At 41.6% G+C, this 22,149-nt stretch overlaps 1 protein-coding gene across 36 annotated transcripts in view; it reads right to left on the bottom strand.

Annotated features, from left to right (window-relative positions):
- PCBP3 (poly(rC) binding protein 3) overlaps positions 1 to 22,149 on the bottom strand; it is a gene marked incomplete at both ends in the record, with an annotated part of 77,163 nt that overhangs the window by 13,527 nt on the left and 41,487 nt on the right. For 16 of the 36 annotated variants that reach the window (XM_083474419.1, XM_083474400.1, XM_083474393.1 and 13 more), the window contains 8 exons: positions 5,885 to 5,944; positions 6,771 to 6,849; positions 12,357 to 12,398; positions 17,917 to 18,060; positions 19,472 to 19,621; positions 20,118 to 20,249; positions 21,097 to 21,213; positions 22,011 to 22,043. In XM_083474419.1, the coding sequence (XP_083330545.1) occupies positions 5,885 to 5,944; positions 6,771 to 6,849; positions 12,357 to 12,398; positions 17,917 to 18,060; positions 19,472 to 19,621; positions 20,118 to 20,249; positions 21,097 to 21,213; positions 22,011 to 22,043 (757 nt within the window). Of the gene's footprint in view, positions 1 to 5,884; positions 5,945 to 6,770; positions 6,850 to 12,356; positions 12,399 to 17,916; positions 18,061 to 19,471; positions 19,622 to 20,117; positions 20,250 to 21,096; positions 21,214 to 22,010; positions 22,077 to 22,149 lie in introns of those variants that run through there. The other 20 variants (XM_083474396.1, XM_083474402.1, XM_083474403.1 and 17 more) reach the window with 20 other exon arrangements.

The raw sequence follows: 22,149 nt of genomic DNA, 5'->3' as shown, positions 1-22,149 counted from the left end.
CCACCCCGGTCCAAAGCTAAAGTTTGTCGTAGCTTATCATCAGACCCTGAGATTGTGGTCAAGCTCTTTCCCACTGTAGCTACGGTATTTTGCCACATCTATTAGTCTTTATTGTTGAATTTATTTCTTGTAGGAATAGGTCGCAAGACAAGAGATTTCTGCTTTGAAATCAATGACTAAAATATATACTGATCTGCTCCTTTAATTTATACGCTGTCATCTCAAAAAACAGTCTACTTACCCTTATATGTAATGCTATATATATTGAATAGGTTGTGCCCAATTTGAAACCACAGTATTCTTTTTTAGAAAAGTCAAAGAACTGTGAAAACTTTCACAAAGTAACTTGCTCCATCTCAAATTGCCCCATATGCAAAACTGCCTCTCACTCACAGAACAGCTTAAAATAATTCCTTCCAGTAGCACCTTAGAGACCAACTAAGTTTGTTTTTGGTATGAGCTTTCATGTGCATGCACACTTCTTCAGATACATGAAAGCTCATACCAATAACAAACTTAGTTGGTCTCTAAGGTGCTACTGGAAGGAATTTTTGTATTTTGCTTCGACTATGGCAGACCAACACGGCTACCTACCTGTCACAGAACAGCTGTTTTCCACCTCACACTACAGCAAGAAAAGTGAAACTAAATCCAGACGTGTTGTTCCCCTTGCACGATCTGTAGCACAAGTGAATGTGTGAGAAGCGCTATAAAGCCTGTTGTGAATTCTTGGTCTTTTGAGCAAGTATTTGCAGAACAATGCTAGCCAATGTTTTCCTTTCACTCCAAGTTCTTAGTATCCAACTCAATGACTTGAAGAATGAAAACATGTTCCTGACCACCTCAGTCATAATGATTCACTCTTTATACAGCACATTTCCAGTGCCAAATATACTTTATGCAATTTCAACACCATGTTGAAAAAGCAAGGAATGTATAATTAATTTCTCCCAAAAGAAGATGGATATTTGCCTGCAAAAATATGATTTTCCATGGAACTTAACAGTTCTCACATAATTATTCTGAACCTGTAGTTGGCCCACCAGATGTTGCCGGACTCCAACTCCCATTGGCCTGAGTTCACAGGGACAATGGTCAGAGATAAGGGAGTTTCACAACATCTGGAAGGCCAGATATCCCTTTTTTGCTCCAGATACTCATTTGAAAGAATAAGTGTAAATTTAGAGACCCACCCACTGACAGGGAAGCTTTCCTTGTTTCTTTTGGGGCTGGTTGCAAAGAAGAGGCAGTAATAAGAGGTCTGTATCTGTATCACTCTGTGTGATTTATAAAATGTTGCAGCAAAAGAGGCTGTCTGGAGGTTTTCATCCAATTTATTTCAGCCCAGGTTTTGCATTAGTTAATGTTCTATCCACAATGGCCTCAGATAAGTGGCTGGGGAAACCCAGCCAGATGGGTGGGGTATTATTTATAATAATAATTATAATAATAATTATAAGATTGAAAGGAAAGATTCCCTGGACTGTACAAAGATTCAAGGCTGCACGCTCAACTACAACTTTCCTTTTAGGCTGCTCCCTTTGACTGTGCCTGGAAGCAGATCTGCTGCAAATTACAAGCAATATAATGCGAAATAAAAGCAAGACTTATAATTTCAACATTTAAAGAAAATGAAGTTAGCGTGCTTATTCTCTAATTCATCACTCACTTCTGTGATCCCTTATGCTTCCAGTTCTAATATGGCAATTTGCCTCTCCATGATCTTGTAATGAAACAACTTCTTATTTGCCCATTTGCTAACACCCAACAAGCAACCTGGTGGAGAACTGAACTCAGACTCCTCCCTCCCTCCCAGCAGAGCTGATCAGCAGAAGTCCAGCTTCCTTGAAAGATCTATGCCTTCCCAGCACTGAAGCCTGTGTTCATGCAGTGTTAGATCAGGGGCAAATCTTAGATCTGGTCTATGTAATGCTCACAGATAATTACGCAATTCTTAAATTTTATTTTGCTGTTTTTGAAAATAAGCAAGGAAAATTACATGTGAATATTTGCCATTCTAACCAGATGTGACATTTATTGCCTGAATGCAATTAGCACCTACATTTTAAATAAGTGAACAGCAGACATGGGGAAACCTGAAGAGGCATAGGACTGAGAGGAAGGAGGAACCTCTGTCCCTGACAGGCCCACTCCCCACCTCTGAAGCTGCTCTCTGCCTTTCAAGGGAAGCTTCTGTTAGCACCAATGAGAGCTCCTCTTGAAATGCAAGGAACAACTTTGGAGAGGTGCTTTTACCTGGGATCATGGTAGGGGAAGAAAGTCAAACTCTTCCTCCCAAGCCCCATGGTCTCAAGGCATTCCAGGCCTCCTCATGTCTACATCTCACAGAACAACATCCAGGCACACTCCCCGTGACCGGCTTATAGCACAGATTGTTTACTAAGAGTCCCAAAACTAGGTTCAGGACCCAGATGAAAAAACCACAGGTAAGCAGCAGCATTTGGCTACCTCTGGAGCTGAGACACCATTTTAAAAAGTAAACTAAATCCAAATTCATATTGGAAACCTGGTGCTCAGGAGGGGACTTTAACCATATTCTCCTGTAATGCTATTCTTTATCAGAATCCCTCTCCAACACAAGTTGTGATGCAAAACGTGAAAGTATTCATATGGCTCTTGTGACTTTTCACAACAAATAGATGCTTGGTGGGGGGATTTTAAGCTACCCAGGTCATATGATGGTGGTAGGGTGGTGGGGTTGCAGTGATTTTTAGGAAGTCATTAGTTTACACCAGGTGTCCTATTGGGAAGACCCAGTTTTCTGAGTGCATGTTCTGGAAGTTGGGCAATACGGCAGTACAGGATTCCTTTTGGTGTACCGACCTCCCCGCTGCACCAAGGATTCCCTGCCTGAGCTGCTTCAGGTCGTGGCAGATGTTCTCCTGGAGACCTCCTAGTTTGGTTGTCCTAGGGGATTTTAACATCTATGCTGACACAACCTTACAAGGGCCGCTCAGGACTTCGTGGAAAGCATCGCTTCCATGGGGCTGTCCCTGAATAAGTTTGGCACAACTCATAGTCACGGACATGCCTTAGACCTGGTGTTCACCTCTATGGATGTGGGTGATCTGACACTAAGTAAAAGCAAAACAAAAGAAGTGCCATGGTCAGATCACTTCCTGGTGCAACTGGACTTCTCTGCAACCCTTCCCCTCTGCAGGGAGGTGGGACCAATTTGGATGGTCCGTCCCCGCCACTTAATGGATCCAAATGGTTTCCAGAGAGTGGTAGGGGATGTTTTATCCCATGTTGATGGCCTTTCAGCTGATTCCCTGGTGTCTCTGGTGGAGCTAACCAGGGGTATTGACTGTCTGGCTCTGAAGCTCCCTCTCTGATTGCATGGAGCCCGGACAGCCTCGTGGTTTTCCTCGGAGCTGAGGGTGATGAAGCAATCACTGAGATGGCTAGAGCACCAGTGGCGGAAAACTCATTCTGAATCTGACCGGACACAGGTTAGAGCTCAATGTCAAGCCTACCAAGTGGCAATAGTGACGACAAAGAAGACCTTCTTCACCGCCTCTATTGCATCTGCAGAAAACAGCAGCAGGAGACCGGTAAAGGCCCCAAGATCTGCTGCAATGATTTTGCAAAGTTTTTTTTGCAGATATAGTCGCTCAGATTCAGAAGGAGGTAGATGCCACCATGGGAGCAGGGCTGGGGCGGGACAGTGCTAGAGTCCTGTCTAGTCAATTCCAATCTGTTACCTCTGAGGATGTGGACAGACTGCTTGGACGAGTGAAACCAACCACCTGTCTCCTTGATCCTTGCCCATCCTGGCTCATAAAAGCGAGCTGGGAAGGGCTGGGCGATGAGCTCCGCGGGGTGCTGAATGCTTCTCTCTGTGAGGGAGCCTTCCCAGACCCACTGAAAGAGGCAGTAATTAAACTGCTTCTTAAAAAAACAAACTTTAGACCCGGCCAATATGGCCAACTATCGCCCAGTCTCAAATCTTCCATTCTTGGGCAAGGTGATTGAGTGGGTGGTTGCTGAACAACTCCAGGCGCGCCTGCAGGATGCAGACCATTTGGGTCCCTTCCAGTCAGGATTCAGCCATGGGACTGAAACTGCCTTGGTTGCACTGGTCGATGATCTCCGGCGGGCTAGGGACAAAGGTGAGAGCTGTTTCCTAGTTCTGCTGGATCTCTCAGCCGCCTTTGACACCATCAACCACAACATCCTTCTGGACCATCTAGAGGGGCTAGGAGCCGGGGCACTGTCATACAGTGGTTCCACTCCTTTCTCCCAGGCTGCGTCCAGAAAGTGGTGTTGGAGGATGAGTGTTCAGACCCCTGCACTCTCACTAGTGGGGTGCCTCAGGGTTCCATCCTCTCCCCCATGCTTTTTAACATCTACATGAAGCCGCTAGGAGAGATCATCAGGGAGTTTTGGCTGGGTGTCCATCAATATGCAGATGATACCAAGCTCTACCTCTCTTTCAAATCAGATCCAGTGAAGGTGGTGAAGGTCCTGTGTGAGTGTCTGGAGGCAGTTGAAGGATGAATGGCAGCAAACAGATTGAGGTTGAATCCTGACAAGACAGAAGTACTGTTTTGGGGGGACAGGTGGCGGGCAGGTGTGGAGGACTCCCTGGTCCTGAATGGGGTAACTGTGCCTCTGAAGGACCAGGTGCACAGCCTGAGAGGCATTTTGGACTCACAGCTGTCCATGGAGGAGCAGGTCAATTCTGTGTCCAGGGCAACTGTCTACCAGCTCCATCTCGTACGCAGACTGAGACCCTACCTGCCCAGGGACTGTCTTGCCAGAGTGGCGCATGCTCTGATTATCTACCGCTTGGACTACTACAATGCACTCTATGTGGGGCTACCTTTGAAGGTGACCCAAAACCTACAACTAATCCAGAATGCGGCAGCTAGACCAGCGTCTCGGAGTGGCTGCCAAGACCACATAACACCAGTCTTGAAAGACCTACATTGGCTCCCAGTATGTTTCCTAGCACAATTCAAAGTGTTGATGCTAACCTTTAAAGCCCTAAATGGCCTCAGCCCAGTATACCTGAAAGAGTGTCTCCACTCCCATTGTTCTGCCAGGACACTGAGGTCCAGCGCCGAGGGCCTTCTGGCAGTTCCCTCATTGTAAGAAGCGAAGTTACAGGGAACCAGGCAGAGGGCCTTCTCGGTAGTGGCGCCCGCCTTGTGGAACACCCTCCCATCAGATGTCAAATAAATAAACAACTATCGGACTTTTAGAAGACATCTGAAGACAGCCCTCTTTAGGGAAGCTTTTAACATTTGATTAATTATTGTATTTTAATATTTTGTTGGAAGCCGCCCAGAGCGGCTGGGGAAACCCAGCCAGATGGGCGAGGTATAAATAATAAATTCTTTTTCTTATTATTATTATATCAGGTTTGAAAGCAGTGTGTCAAGTGGAGGGTTGCTGTTCAATGTACAAAAACCCAAAGCTCACTAAGGTGCACAGAACTAGTTGCATCAGTTTTGGATCCTGCCAGTGCTTATAAAAACCCACTGATAGGACGTTGGAGAGGCTTAGAGGAGAGTAGTTTCGCAGGTTGACTGAAAACAAAAAGCAGGAGGAGCCAAAATCCTGTTCTTATACAGAGCAATTATTCTGTAAAAGAGGAGACATTTCAGTTCTGCAATTTCATTTTATCCCAGTGTTTTTCTAAAAAAAAAAATATAGGATTCACTGTATACCATTATAGCTTAAGCAGTTCATATTGTGTTATACTAACATATTAATGCCCACTGAGAGTCAAACTATCTCATCAGCATAACTTGAGCAGTCAATTTGTAAGTGGCTACAAAAGTGGTAGAATCCAATTGAAAAAATACTTATAAATGCAGATAGTACCCTGTGTATTTGCCTATAGCCTTTGTTTTACCTGATGATTGGCCCATCAGATTTTGAGCTTCTTCGGAGGAATGTAAGGGCAGCTTTTCTCCTGAAGAGCAAAGAAGAAACAGATTTAATGTTTTTTGCCTTCAAGGAGATAAGCAATGTCACTTCATCTAGGAAGCTCAAAATATGATGAACAAAATGGCAGAACACGCATTTTGTGATCGCCCAAATGAAATGAAGATATATTAAATAGATACATGTAACACATGGAATGTAGTATCTACTAATTGAGTGTTCCGTTGAAATGATTTCACTTTACTTAATAATTTACTAACATTTGTGAGGCACAATAGCACCTACTAAGTTTCTGTCAGAAGCCCTTAAAGTCTTCGCCATGCTTCGAATAAAGGGCTTATCTACTAGAGTAGCGGCTCCCTCTCAGTATTTCTCATGAAAGCATGAGCTTCACCTGCTAAACATTAATTAAGAATGAATTCATGTCTTTGAATACATGATGAAACAGTGACCAAACAGTGACCAAAACCATGACAGAGAACTAAAAGGAATTTGCATCCTCTCAACTGACACTTTCGATGCCCCCATAAACAAAGTGTTGTTGGCCACATGGATGTCTTGCAGCAGACAAAATGAGCAGGTGACTTGCAGACGCATAACCTGTCTATTTCTCAGCAAGGTAAAGAGCAAAGTAGATAAAAATGCCCATGAGTGGATTGAACTCATACCCACAATGAAGAAAAACTGGATGATTATTCTAGTGCTTTAACATATCTCAAACTGATACTTGCAACTTTGGTTACAGATCCTATTTTTTTTTTAAAAAAACCATTAAACAAATTGAACTTAGAAAGAAAGAGAAACTGCATAGGTAAGAAGAGAAGGAAATCTGTAAAGGGTATTTGGGTACGTACCAGGGAAAGCGGGGGTGGTCTGTCCAAGGGGAGTAAAGGGGGTTTGCTGCATAGCCAACTGGTGGAGCTTGGTCAACTGCTGAGGGGTAGGAGGGACATTAGAACTAAGAAGGTTATTGTTATAGAATACAAGTCACACCAAAAACTAAGAACAAAATTATAATTAAAAGGAAAAAAAACACCAGGAAGCCATGTGGAAACATGGCAAACACAGCTTTAACAGAAGGACTTGGCCTGGGTAAATACGGTAATGCCCAAATCTGTGGCAGTTGTGCTTGATCAGGGTCTGAAATACAGCAGCCTAGTTTTGGTGTTTTTATCCCTGTAGCTAAAACAACTAAATAAAATTCTGCCTTGCATCTTCTGGAACAAAACTGGGAAACATCTGGACCACCAAGAGTGCACACATAAAGCACTTTCAGCGGCAAGTTGGGCACCTTAGCAGAGGAGCTAACTGCTCCTGGAGATGGTATTTGGTGCCCATGGCAGGAAACGTTCTAGGGACCAAAGCAGTAGTGCGGGTTTAGGACGTATGTAGGCCAGGTGAAAAGTCCAATGTGTGTGGGTTTGGCCAAAATAGGTATGTATTTCAGACCCCGTTCATCCCTTGTTGTGCTCAGAGACTTCTAAGAGCCCCTTAACAAAGAGCTCATAAAGAGGAGTGCATCTGGAATACATTTTGCGCGGCATCTCTGCTATTACCCAAGAAGGAAAATAATGGCAAAGCATGTCCACTCTCAAAATTTTGCTGTGCAGGCTTGGGGAGTAATACGATTCCTCAGGGGTCGGCAATGTGGTGAACTCCAGGTGTTGTTGGGCTCCCAACTCCCATCAGCCAACATGGTCAATGCTCAGGGATGACAGGAACTGAAGTCCAGCAACATCTTAAGGGCACCCCATTGCCCTCCCCCTCTTTAGATGGCATAGGAACAACAAATCTACTAAGCCAGTCAAGCCAGCCCCCTGAAATGCAAGGCATGGGAAGCTTATACTTTCAATTCTGGGCAAAAATAATTGGAAAACTCTTGCTCCTGCAGCATATTGGAGGGAAAGGGATGCAGGGAAGTCTGACATTGGTTTGGTAATAGTCAGGGTGAAGCACTGAAGGCAGAACACCTGGGAGGCTATTCAAGAAGACAGGTAGGAAGGTAAAGGGGAGTTTGAAAAATAGAGCTTTCAATCCATTGTCAGAGTTGGCAAGCAAAACACCAGAAGAAAATGGCATGCAAATTATCTCCACTTTTAAAGAAGCTCACAGATAGAAATCAGAACCTAAAGTAACTAATAAGACTTTTCAAATGAAACTCAAAGCAAATATCACCCTCAAAAGTCTGGCATGCATTGAAATTTACCCTTAAGAAATGCATCTTTCAGAGCAAATTATCTATGTTCCTAAGGTCAGAGGCAGCATGATTCCCACACAGTTGTACTGAAAAGAGGCAATGAACCATTTCCCCTGTGTACCATCCTTGTCCAGTTTGCATGGCTTCTGCTCATAACAGTTTGATTTCTTGTCCATTTCTACTACCTTTCTTCATTTAGGCTTATCCTACACCACATGCAGCCACACTAATTCTGGTAGTAAGAGAAGTAGATTTAATAAAAAGGTCTGTGTGAATATATAAAAAAGGAAATTATAGAGATTTCAAAGCTATAGAGAGAGTTTCCTTTGAAAGTCCTCTTTCTGTCTCCCAGGAGAGACACAGCATTTCCTGATCAGTGCAATTTCTTCATCCTGCTCAACCCACTGGGTGGCACATTCTTCTACATTTTCTAGCCACTTCACCAGATGTGGCTTTTATTCAGTGCAGTGGAAATAATTTTGAAAGAAATTAGGGTCATTCTATTCATTAGTAAATCCAAAATGCTTTTTAACATAATGGGTTCAATCCAGAATTAAATATGGTGGAAACTGGACTTCCCTTAACAGCCCCTTGAAAATGGTCCATCAAGAGTTGAGAGGAATGGAGCAGCTATAGCATAAGGTCTGATGGGGGAGGTGGACCCCCTGCCAAAATTGCAGGTGGGGAGGCTCTTTCTGCAAGAAGAACAGTTATAAGACAGATTTTTTAAAGCACCAGATAACTAATCAGCTAAACTCCTTTAATTCGAATGCAAAACAATTTTGAAAGAAGGGTTGGTGTATAAAATCTCAGTGCGCCATCTCATAATATTGATGCTTTTGTGATAAATCAAACAACTGATATAACACACTAGGCTATTTTGGAACCTTGGGGCTATAAAGTAAACCTTAACTGGAAAAAAAAATGGTTAAGTTGAACACTGTCAATGGAAGATTAGGAAATCAATGTATGCAATGCTCACAAAACAGAAAAAGGTAATAATTCATAGAACCTTTTGGCAAATGTGTTTTCTAACATAAATTTATAAGTCCCCCCCCCCACAATGCATTGGTATTTATTTAACTACACCATAGACAGATTAATAGAAACTGCTCAAGAATCTAAACATTCCAGCAAGAATAAATGAAAATGGCAAGGCTCTGGGTGTGATTCTCGAGTTCACTTAGGGTCACAGCAATGTGCAGGGAGAATCTATATTTATGGCTGGCCTGGCCTACAAGTTCAGCAGAACAAAGAATTACCGTATTTTTCGCTCTATAAGATGCACCAGACCACAAGACGCACCTAGTTTTTGGAGGAGGAAAACAAGAAAAAAATAATAATTCTGAATCTCAGAAGCCAGAACAGCAAGAGGGATCGCTGCGCAGCGAAAGCAGCAATCCCTCTTGCTGTTCTGGCTTCTGGGATAGCTGCACAGTCTGCATTCACTCCATAAGACGCAGACACATTTCCCCTTACTTTTTAGGAGGGAAAAAGTGAGTCTCATAGAGCAAAAAATATGGTACATAGCAGGAAAAAGCATTGGGATTTTCCTCAATAGTTCGTTGAAACTGTCCTGGTGCAGCATGAGAACATTGTCCTTTTCTAGTCAAATACAGACATATAAATATATGCACAAGTACAGTATTCAGAAAAAGGACTGCCAGAGAAGCAATCTGCAGAAAGACAAGCTCTATATTAAGCCCTCCTGAAATGGGAATTAAGTGAGTCTAATTTTCTCTGCACTGCAAGCCTACGGCAACCTAAATTGCTAATTTTGTTTTGTGCATTGAGTGCACAAGTTGTCATTTGTCAGTTGCGTAGGATAGAGATGTTTTCCCTGGGAGTAATGTTTGTCTTGTAGAGATATCTGACTTTTCCAGCTTTCAAACGACAATATTTTGTTTCTAGGAAAATGTGATACTTTCCAAAGCTCTGGTCATTTTTTAAAAAATTCTACAAATGTCACAAGTACCTTTTGGCTAATGCCTGTGACATCCCTTGCCATCATCCCTATGCGCTTGCCATTTCTGACTTTTAGAGGTTATGAGCTGCCTTCTGATGCATATATATTACAGGACCACTAAGGAAGTCTTTTTTTAAAAATGTAGCAGAATTTTCCCCTTCACATGATGCCCTGCTATTTCAACCACTTGAATTAATGAAGCAAGCAGTGTAATCCTGGCTTTCTGGTTGCTGTGTAAATCTATTATTATGAAGTTCCCCTTTGGTTAGTAGCTTAACTGGAATACTTTATGTTGTAGCAGGAAGAGGACTTGTACATTCCTGTCTGAGGATGAGAGGATGGCTTGAGATGAAAGCAAACAGCAGTGCCAGCCTTGTTTCATGGCTATTCCCACCACGATTATCCCCGCTGCCTTGTCTAACGGACACTCCAGGTCCTCTCAACAAGGTCTTCTTCACAACAAGTCAATAGACCCAACTGTAGCCACATAGGATCTGTAGGGTACGAGCCTCCTACTTTCTAACCTAAAGAGTTAACTTTTCATCATCTGAAAAGTGTTTCTAATTTTTGGTGTTTTCTGTACCATTTTTGATTAGAGATGTTTTTGGTGAGGTGAAGATTCCTGTTCACAATATTCATGCCCCTGCTATACACTGGGCACAGTGGTAGGTTCCTTATTATTATCTTCAGTTCCTTTCCAAATTTTTCCTGTCACTTGCCTTACCTGACAGAAGACACAGCACTGTGCCACTGTGAGCCATACAACCCAGCTGGATGCAAAAAGAAAACTGTCCAAAATAACTTCCTCCTTCTTCTGCTGCTGCTGCCACTGCAAACCCATATCCTCAGACCAACGCAAAACTTGAGGCCGAGTTCTCTCTAGGCATGAGTCCGGGTTGCCCCCAAAACTGAGCAAAAAGTTCATGCTGTTTCTGGGCTGTAAGGCTGTGATAGACATTTCACCATTTTGCACCATTCAACAGTTTCATTTGTTGAATGAAACTCTATAGTTTGTTCCTATTGATAGATGAAGTGTGCAATGAGCTAAAGGTGTGAGACTGGAAGGGGTGGAGGTCATGGCTACTTTCAACAATATTCATAATACTAATATTGGGTTGGATTGACTGTTGCAAGCAAATTTCCCCACCTTATATGTGGGTGGAGAAGTGGGAGAGGTTTTCCACTGTTTAGTCTCCCCTCTGCCTGAAATTCTCCATCATTGGCAGTAAGCCCCCCAAAAGGAATTTTTTTAAAAAATCTCAGAATATTATATTGTCTATTTAGATGTTTTGGCTCAGACCTGGTTATACCACCTGGTTATAACAGGTGAAGGCCCACATATCTCCATACGAAAAGATGCCTTCTCATTTCCAGAAGAAGGCCAAGCTGGAATGCTTCTTCATGTTATGCTAAACACAAGAGTTGTTTAAGAAGAAGAAGAAGTAAAACTGAGCTCCCTCCTGTAGACTGGAATGGTGCCGACCCAATACAGATCCGTTCTCTCCGCCAATCTCTAACCTCACCAAAGAAACATTTCCAAATAACATTAGAAGATTATGTCTAGGTGTGGCTTATATTTCTTTTCAGAGATGATGATGCATAAGAAACAAATCAAACCTTTGCTAAGTATATAAGTACATCTGTTCACTTTGCTCCATGGACAGGGTGCCAGAACATGAATAACAATGACCAGCTTTAAACATTATTTCTTTCCCCTAGGTTTGGGAGGAAGGGTTTCAGCATCATCAGGTATTCAGACATCTTTTCCATTATAACTGAGGATATCTACAATGACAGATTGTAGAATCACTCAGGAAGTGAAGTCTGAGAGAAGCACACAATGTTTAACAATTCTGGGTATATTCTCTATATTACCAAATAAGCAAATGTATAACTTAGAATGGTGCATCTGTTTGCGGGCAATTTATGAGGAAGGAGAAGCAGAGGGAAAGGTTTTGAATGGCCAATATTTGAGGCACAAAATGCATATTTGTGTGTGTGTGTTTGTGTGTTGTACACACACTTACACACGCACAATGTAGCAAAGGGATAGCACAGAATAATTTCAATAATTTCACAACAGGCCAAGTCCTCAGCAGAAGTATAGTTGAGTGCTAATAGGTTAAAGGCTAATACCAATACTACACACGGCCATTTACTTTGAGAAAAGTTGTATTAATATTAATTTCTAATATTAATATTTGTTGCATTTGGCAGTAGCATGCAGATGACATAAGAAAGCAAACTTCTTATACAAACAATGAAGGTAAAACTCACATCTGGGTGTGGAATAGCGTATTGTCCCTGAATTGTATAGGCCTGCAAGAGAGAAACAACACACAGTGTAAGAATTTGTCAGTAGTGTCTAATGACTACTTACACCACAGTTGAAGGGAACTAATTGGTTTTATAATTTTCTCTCATCCCCATGGTAATACACCAAGTATCTTAAGCTCATCTGTTCTTCTAGACAGATTTAGACATTCATATCAAATACACTGTCATATACAGTGACAAAATGTATGTACCTAATGAAACATTTAATAAAACTGAGAGCCAGTTGCCCACTGTAAGGGCTCTTGTGCCTTCATTATCAAATAATGTCACAAAACGTAAAACTTCCACTAGTGTTCAATATGGAATGTCAAATTCAGCCTTCTTTATAACTGCAGAACTGGCATTCTGCATGGTATAATATATATGGAACTGGTTTACTCAGACCAAATGTGTACCAGGGAGCAGGCCACATACGGACAAAGATTAAGCTGTGGTTAGGGAGACTGAACAATTAATTCAGAGTTTGACACACATATGCTGATACACAAAGGCCACTACACGTGAGTCCACTTCTGTCAGTTTTGAATGCTCTGAAACAACACAGATGTGCAAGAAGATTGAGAGCTACTACAGAATGTCTCAACTGAGGAAATGTGAATTGGGCCAGCACATGGTGAGTTTCAGTCTTCTCATTTGTCTGTGGCATCTCAACATGTTCCAGTGATCATTGCATAATAAGAAAAATCACTTGGTGACATCTTTACTATCTCTCTCTCTTTTGTCTCTAATCTACTCTACCCCCATATCCACTCTACCCCCAGTAAGCTGCTGTTTGGTGTGACAATTATATCGCACAGATTCAGTGCATATTTCATCTCTTCATTCTTAGAGGTCTATCCAATATTACTGCCTCAAGACACCAATGATAAGACACAGCAGATCATCAGAGGAACTGCTTCTGTGAATTGACATCCTGTTCAAGTATTTATTCTGGGTAGAAATGACTATTATTATTATTATTATTATTATTATTATTATTATTAACCACTCTATACCCATAGGTTCTTCAGAGTGTCTTTTGCAGGTAGTCCATGCCCTTATTTTTCCCCAGGGTTCACATGTAGAAAGCGTACACACATTCAGGTGTACATGTAGAGACTTCTGTGCAAATGCAAGAAGTACTGGGGCAGAACTAATGGCTGTGACCTCAATCATCCTCCCCCACATTCATTCCTATCCAAAATAAAAAAAATTGCATTGCTAAGATCACTTCAGAATGGATCAAGAGGAGCACGAGTTCTGAGCAGTGACCTGTGCCTAGTCCTGTCAAACAGAACTTCTGACCCCCCAAGCTGGAGAAGCCCCCAAGCTTTGTAGTGTGGCCTTTCAGTTGCACAATCCCCTAGTTTGGCAATATTAGTGTTACTTCATTCCTTGCAGGCTGCCATACATTCTTGTGGACAACGTAGCTTGGCCACGTAGTTTGCAAGTAGTTTACAACAACAGCTCTAATATTTCTTGCGCATTTCTGTTACACACTGTGTTTACTGCATGAATGGAAATTTTGAAGCTGGACTGCAACCCCCTTGTTGTATTAATGGCCCACTTCAAGTCATATAAAAGCACTTTGCCCTTGTTAGTTGTTAGAGACAGGAGCAACACCCCCCCCCCCCCATGAGTTTATGGCTGGGCTAAATATCCCCATGTCCAACATTTTCCAGTGGCTCCTCTGAAAAGCCATGATCTTAGATCTCAAATATTCACCTTCTGAAGCTTGCTCAAACATGACTGCTACTAGGAGAACACACCAAAATGTGCCACATCAAAGCAAAGCACCCAGTCTAAAATTCACATTAATTTGTCACAGCTACTCCACTAGAATTCCATAAGACCATAGCCTAGAATGGGACATGTCAGCTGCTAAGGAGTCGGTAATGCTATACAGTTCCTTAGCCTGTGCACAGATGATGCAAAATCCCAGTCTCACATCCTGGAGAAGAACAATTCCTCTTCCACGTAGTTGGTTTATAAATATGCAATATTAGCCCATTTTCTACACACATGTATTTTACATGATCCTAAACTAGAGACAACACAAATGCATCTCTGTGATTTTTATGAGTGAGCCAGGCTCTTGGTTCAGAAGTGTATATTAATCTCTTAATCTGAGGGCTGTCTCCAACAAAACCATCCTATTAGCACTAGGGCTAATGTTGGCGTCCCTCACTCCCCATGTGTTCCCCCAAATCTGCTTTAGAGGTATGAGGGCACACAGGGAAAGGAAGTCCTGATCCACAGGCAGAAGTGCCTGAGCTAACAGAATACTGTAATTTCACTGGATACAACCTTAAGAGTCTGCCTTGTTTTATATCAAGAATTTCTAAATAAAGTTTTGCAGTTGCCCTAAAATAAACCCTTTTCTGTTTCTTGAATATAATGGAAATGAACAACACACTGTATAAATAACTACAGCTAAAGATGCCTTTCTGCCAAAGAAGCTTATTGTTCAGGAAGGCATTTCTTATAAGTTAAAGTGATTTAAAGACAATTCCAATATAAATGGGATAAAAATGGACAACCACTTGCAAAGGGAGAGTAATAACAGCAAAGGAAAATAGATATCTAGCTCTTTGAAAAAAAGGAACTGGGTTTAAGAAGTAAAAGTTTGAGAAAGAGGAAATCCTCAAATTAGAGTCAGAAATGGAGGCTGAAAAGAACTGAGCAGTGCTTGAGACTTGGGTTGGAAACGCTGCCGGATATTGATTTCCAAATCAACTGGTTTCCCCCCCTTTTAATTTAAACGTTTCCCCTCATTTTAATACACCCTTAAATGTACACATTCCCAAATATTTGTTAGTGATACTGGCAAAGTTTGCCTAAGCCTGACTTGGAAATCAAGTCTCCTGGAAGCTTGACTGAAAGGAGAGGCCAGTTTTACCACCGTAGCTCCAATGTTGGTTGTTCTGCAGTTCAGATCAAAGTATGATATACTAAAACAATCAATCCCCTATACGCACCCAAATGCATATGCCATTTTTGCGTGTATAAGGAAACATAGAATGCCTTCTAAAATGGGTTGCTGTTCAATTTGGATGACACCAAAAAAGTAATTTGCGAGGTCTGAGAATTTAGCAATAAGGTATTTCCTCAGAAGACATGGGGAAAGAGTTGCTCAAGGCACCTACCTTTCTATGTTAGGAGCTACTGTTCTCGTGTGCCAAACACTCTATTCACTGACAGCTGAATTTGATTTTGTTTTTGCCATGCTTTTGTTTTGCCAGATGTTGAATTGTGATGTGAGCTATGAGTGTCTGTGGGCATCTGTCAGTGGAACAGGCGAGAAGGGAAGCAATTTCTAGTCCCCTCATAGCACCCTGCAACACACACACACCCCATTGGATTCCTGCAGAAGTATTAGGAGAATTAGGAGATGGGACTGCAATTAAAAATCACCTCCTTTTTCTTTGCTGGGTGGATGCCAACACCCATTTGGTTCCATCCTATACTTTGGTGCATTGTTTTTTATTCTATTTTGTACTGAATTGTATTGTTAACTGTCTTGGTAGCCCTGACAAAGAAGCAGGCTGCTATTGCTTGGGCCTCCCTAGCCTTCATAACAGATCAACAGATGAGGATCCCAAACACTTTATTTCTTAGTATGATTTGGCAGTGTTCCTTCTGTCTTACTCTCCCTTTTGAGAATCATAAGCTGGACCCAAAGCTCTTTCATCAGGTTGCTATTTTAGAGAAAAGGCATCATGGATCAAATACTGGGTAAAGAGTGATAAACAAGTGTTAGGGGCCATTATGGCATTTTTATCCTCCCAAAAAATCAGCACAAATGCCCAGAACAGAAGTAACATTTGTGGTCAGGCACAATATCTAGGTAGATAAAATCTGCAGAGATTTATTTAGTTGGTGAGGTATGAGTATGCAAATGCTGTTCATTAACTCAAATGGGAGGAACAACATGAATTTTCCAGTTTTACTACTTGGCAACTTGCAAGAATATGCTTATAAAAAATTTAATTATTTCTAATCTTGCTGTGAATTTATGTGTTTGCATCATGTGGTTCCATACTTTTCTTACAATCAATAGCACTGGTTATGATTTTGGTGGACTCTTATCCATTAAATAAGCATGCGCTTATGATTTTTATTGTGTCTGCTAAAATATCAAGTATGATACAAAAATGAACTGGTTCTTTTATAGAGCCAATCTGCATGGTATGTTGGAATTCTGTATCTGGAATTTCCCACATAATTTTCTTCTTCAAAAAGTAGCCCAGAGGTGGTGGTGTGATTTGGACTGGGTTCATGGCACAGGAAAGTGCCTTCATCCTTTGCTAACCACCCAGCTTAAATCCCACCTCTCAACGTGCAAGGAAAAACATTTTCTGTGAGCTGAATCTCTCAAATCAGTCTCCCTTGTGAAAGCTTTTTGCAGAAGGAAGTTCAGTGTAATGTGTTATTTGGTTCCGTTAATTTACAGCCTGAGTTTAATGTCAAGATTTGGAGACTCAAACACATGATTAGTTTATTTTAATCTACTGCATTGCTTTTTCATTGTGAGTACCATTTTTGGACTCTGTCACAATGAGAAAAAATATTTCAATTAGATGCTAATGTAAAATGGCCCTGGAGAAAACTGAGTAATTGTACTGAAATTAGTTAAATAATCAAGAGACAAAAATTTCAAACAGACCCCTGTGCACTTGGAATGTCTTTTGAAGCTTATCAAATTTGCATTTATTGCTCAAACATGGCTATTCAATACTATTTAGCACAGAAACATTTAGAGTTCTGTTGAGATATGCTTTATGTTTGATCTCATTTCTCTTATTTTTAAATCTGCTTTTTGAACTCTTTAATGCGCTTCTGTGTAATCTTTGTGATTTTGTGAGCACTGAAATTCTTAAAATAAGCTCAAAAATTGCAGGACAAAATGAACAACTATGCAGGTCAAAGCGCTTGCAAGCACACCCCGCAAAGCACATTAAAATGCGTCCTTATTGAGGATCTTGTCCTCCAGGGTTTGTTCTCCTGTTCATGTCAGCAAAACATACCTTCCTGTGCACCTAACATGCTTGTCTCAAGCCACTAGGCACTCACATTGGGATGTGGCGTTAATGAACAAAATCAAATGTGATGCCCATGATTTTACCTTATAACTTTTGTTATAGGGTGGCTTAGAGATTCAGGAACTGTCCAACTACCCCACTGCTAATGAGCTATCATTTCTGCTGTTCCATCCATGTTAATGGACACATACACCCTATTCAAAGATCCCACTCAAGAGTGGCTACAGAGCGGGAGAGGAAGCTTCATTCTCTTTTCCAATGTTGTGCTTAAGGAGGAGATCAGTAGAGAGTATTGTTTGAACCAGAAGCCACTCTCTATTAGCTTTAGCTGTGCTAAATGGCTTTCATGCCTCTTATCTGGAGGACGAAGCAGCTACACCCTGTGTTCAATAAAGAGCTTTGAGTCCAAGTGCTTTGGTGCAACATGAGTGGGATGACATCATGCAAGTGAAAAGACGAGAAAACCTGAGAGCACTAACGGGCAGCGGCTGGTGCTGCAGTAAAAGGCTGAGGTTGGCAGTGGAGGCCGCAAGCGGGTCGGCTCTTACCTGACCACCTGCAAAAATGACAGGGGTGGAGGCGGGCTTTGGGCGATAGGGAATGGTGGCACCTTTCGGTGGGGACTAGGAAAAGGGACAAGGAGAGGGAGAGAGAACATTAGACCAGATTTCCTGAAATGTTAGTAAAAAGAATGTTAGAGAGCAACCAAACACATAAAGATCAGACCATGATCTGCACGTGGATCTACGATGCCAGGTATGAATCTACCGTGCCCAATTTCCAGACAACAGAGAAGCTAAATAATCACTTAACAGAAAAAATGGTTCTACCATAAATAATATTTAGAATTTATACATTGCTTTAGAGTGTTCAAAGTATCTCACATACCTCGTCTTAGGAATCCTTCCAACAAACCTACAAAATCATCACTTTTAAACCCATCCGGTAAATTTAAAACTGAGGTAAGATTTGAATCAGGGAATTCTGGTTCACAGGTTTGGCTTCTACACCTGTTCTTAGAAATTAAATTTCCTAAAGCTTTTATTTTGAATGTTGATTCATTTTCACAGCTCTTTCACATCCATGGCAGGTCCACCTGGAAGAGCTGCACTCTGTCTAATATAAGATGGGAACTTAGCATGCCTTCACTACCTCAAAATTTGAGGACTACTGCAATGTAATCTATGCCTATTCTGCATTTCACAACCCTATTCCACTGTTTGAACTAACTTTTTTGTGTTAGGGTGTAAGGTAAAGGTGGTAGGTTGTACTAGAATATGACAGACGACCATTGTGATTTTGAGGAGTTTTAGGTGGTATACCTGTGTTCCATACACGCCTAGAATTCCTGTAGGCCTGTCCAGCTCCATCGCAAATCCTAGCTAGTGCTTTCCCAGCTTTGGGAAGATTGTAGGAGGGCTCTAGGACTCTGCCAGAGCCTTGTGCCTCCTTCCCAAAGCCTGATGCCTCATTTATCCACCTTTCGGAAGGCAGAATAAGGGCTGGGGGTGCGTCACATTTTGGGCTCACTCTCTTCTGCGCCCCCCACGATATGGGAGTGTGCAGCCTGCAGGTTCCATGTCAAAGTACTCTTGCGACCCACTTGGTATGAGAAGTTGGACCACCCTGAATTAGAAGAATAGCAGTGATGACCTTATTAATCTACTATTTCTCTGCTTGCTCCTCTGTTAGTTTTGGTTTTCTGGAGAATTATTATTATTTAATTAAAGTACCATTGGAGTGTTCCATTCCATCTTTTATACATTCCTCATGATACGCTCCACTTTGTATCTAACAAACAGGCAAGAAACTAGACTGGCTACTTTGCTTTATGGCCAATGTCTTTATAGGAGGCTGACTATTTTGCTTCAAGTCTTTTTGAAATCATTTGTGTAATCTGCAGATGCCTTGAAACCATAATTAGTTGAATGCTTTAGCAAGCAGGAAGCCATAACAATACCAAAGAGTAACTGAATTACAAGAAAGGTACATTGTCCAAGTTTTCAGTTGTTGGTTTTTTTCTGTATACTTTACCCCCATTGTTACAGACTGTACCTCCAGCATCACCACACAGATCTGTTTGACACATTGGATAATAGCATCGGGGGTCCCTGAAATGGTCACTGCCCTTTCTGTAGAGTTGGGCAGCATGTCCCCCGCCACTTGAACCTGAGCACCTGTAGACTGGAGAAGAGCAGGAAGGTAGGGAGAGAAGAAGAGAAAACAAGTAAATATAGACAGGCAGCTTGTTAGTCTTGTGCAAGCACCTAAAATTTGGCAGGGAATTCATGTGTGGATCAAGAAGTGAAATCCAATTCCCCATTTGCTTTGCTAATTATCCCCTCATTGTTTTCTGCCTGCACAGGCAAGATAAAAAAATAAGGAACAATATTAGATCTCTGATATTAAAAATGGCCCAATGGAAATGTTGTTGTTTAAAAAAAGAAAAAGCGGAAAACAAATTTGCTGCCTCAAATCTCTTATGGTAAGTCCCACCCCACTATTTCCCCCCCTTTTCTTTTTAAAAGATTGTCCTAATCCTGAAGATCAGGGAGTATTTTTACCTTCCCATCCCCCCATGCAAAAACAACAACAACAAATCCCCAAAGCTGAATTAAATGGGAGAATCTGCATAACCAGACTTTCCACCAGGCACCCTACAAAGCCTGTCTCTGCTTACCTCCCTGATTTCCTTAATCTTGGAGCCTCCTTTTCCAATCAGCGACCCACACTGGCTTGCTGGCACAACCAACCTTAATGTTACGGGTGGCTTACTGGTAGCTGTACTATTGCTCATTGAGTTGATTATATCCTTTGAACAGAAAGAAAGAAAATGCCTTATGATGCAGATGACAATGCTACCTTATTTAAAATGAGGCGGACATTATGATGAGCCTGTGAGTGAATAAACAGAATTGTTCTATTCCTGCTAAGTTGAGAAGGCAAGAAAGCATGCCTGCACACAAGGAAGAAGTGAATCTCTCAAAAGCTTACGAGATAATTGCTTGAATCTCCTGATTTAAGAATAAGTTTATTGTTATGGTAGATTGTAACTGCTATACATTTAGCACAATATCATAGAGCTAGAAGATTAGAGAACTAAACAAAATGTAACCTCCATTCAACTCAACTATATTTTGTATAGCCAGCCTCCTAAAGAAATCAGTCCATACTGTTTGCAAACTGGATTGAGAAGCACAACATACCATGCCAGGGATGCCTGTAAGTAGGTTCCACATGTTCCCTGTGCCCCCTGTGTGTCCCCCTGCTGCCCTGTGTGCCTGCCACTTGCCACTTGCCACCCCCCACCAAGCCTTGCTTACCAGGGGGTCACATAGTGGCAGCTTCTGGGTTCTGGCAGGATCTTGAAAGAGCCCTGTGAAATCTTGCAAGGTTGCATGAGATTTCACAGGGCTTTCACAAGACCTCCCTGAAACCTGGAAGCTTTCACCGCAGTTGTCAGCGGCACCTGCGTTGGTGTCCCTTGGATTCTACCACCCAAGGCGGCTGCCTCTGTCCTGTCAGGTGAGAGTGGGGCTTCTTTTCCAGCTAGAAGGTCTGCATTCGCTCCTGGGCTGATGGGCAGTTTTGTGAAGACATTTCATCAATAAGATGCCTATCTATTAACTTCTTGTAAAATTATGAAATAATTTGCTTACCTCCTCAAATTTGTAAGCAATCATGGCGAAAGCCTTGAAGATGGCATCAGTGGGGCCTGTTATGGTGACAATTCTCTCTGGACAATTTCCCTCAGAAATATTGATTCGTGCACCACTCTAGAATGGAAGGACCACACTTTGTCATACATATAGTAATTACATATGATATATTATTTGCACCACATATTTATAAAATCAACACATGTGAAGTACACATGATGTCAAAGCTAATCTGCTTAAATAAATTAAAAAATTAAAAAACTGTCCAGTAGCACCCTAGAGACCAACTAAGTTTGTTCTGGGTATAAGCTTTCGTGTGCATGCACACTTCTTCAGATACTTGCTTAGTTATATTTCTTCAGATAATCTGCTTAGTTATATTTACTCATGTAATGTCTACTCATATCTTACCTTGGATATAAGAAAAATATCTGTAAAACCATGTGTGGAAAAACCCCTCAAACAGAACATCTTACAAGCAATACATGCCCTATAGCAGAGCTTTCCAAACTGTGTGTTGTGATATGTTAGTGTGTCAGCTGCTGTGTGTAGGTGTAAAACTGAATTGCCATGTCATGAAAAGATGCATGTCTAAAAAGTGTGTCATCAAAATGAAAAGTTTGGAAAGCTCTGCCCTACAAGATTGTTGTGTATCTCTGGGTTACAGTTGTCTGCACTGGGCATATGTCACAGGAAAGCATGATCCCTCCTTCAGCTGTCATCTGTGAGAGTTACGCAGAATGTTCCTACATTCTGTTCCAGAATGTTCCAGCACATTACTAATGAAAAGAAACTTAACCCCCTCAACCACACAAAAACACGCGGCCCTTTTCACCTGTGATCTTCCATTCTGAAATCATCATACTAGTTTACATATTAAGCTGCAACATCACCAGGAAGGACTGGACACTTACCTCCTCGCGCATCTTTTTCACTGTTTCTCCTTTCTGAAAAAGATGCAAAATAACTGCTATAATCATATCAACACTTTTGAGACAAATTTAACAGACATGCCATAAAGGATTTTAGCATGTCTGCCTTATTATTGGAGGG

This window comes from Podarcis liolepis (genome assembly GCF_965112155.1).
Source record: "Podarcis liolepis genome assembly, chromosome: 1".
Taxonomy (NCBI): Eukaryota; Metazoa; Chordata; class Lepidosauria; order Squamata; family Lacertidae; genus Podarcis; species Podarcis liolepis.
This window is presented reverse-complemented; position numbering and strand designations above follow the sequence as displayed.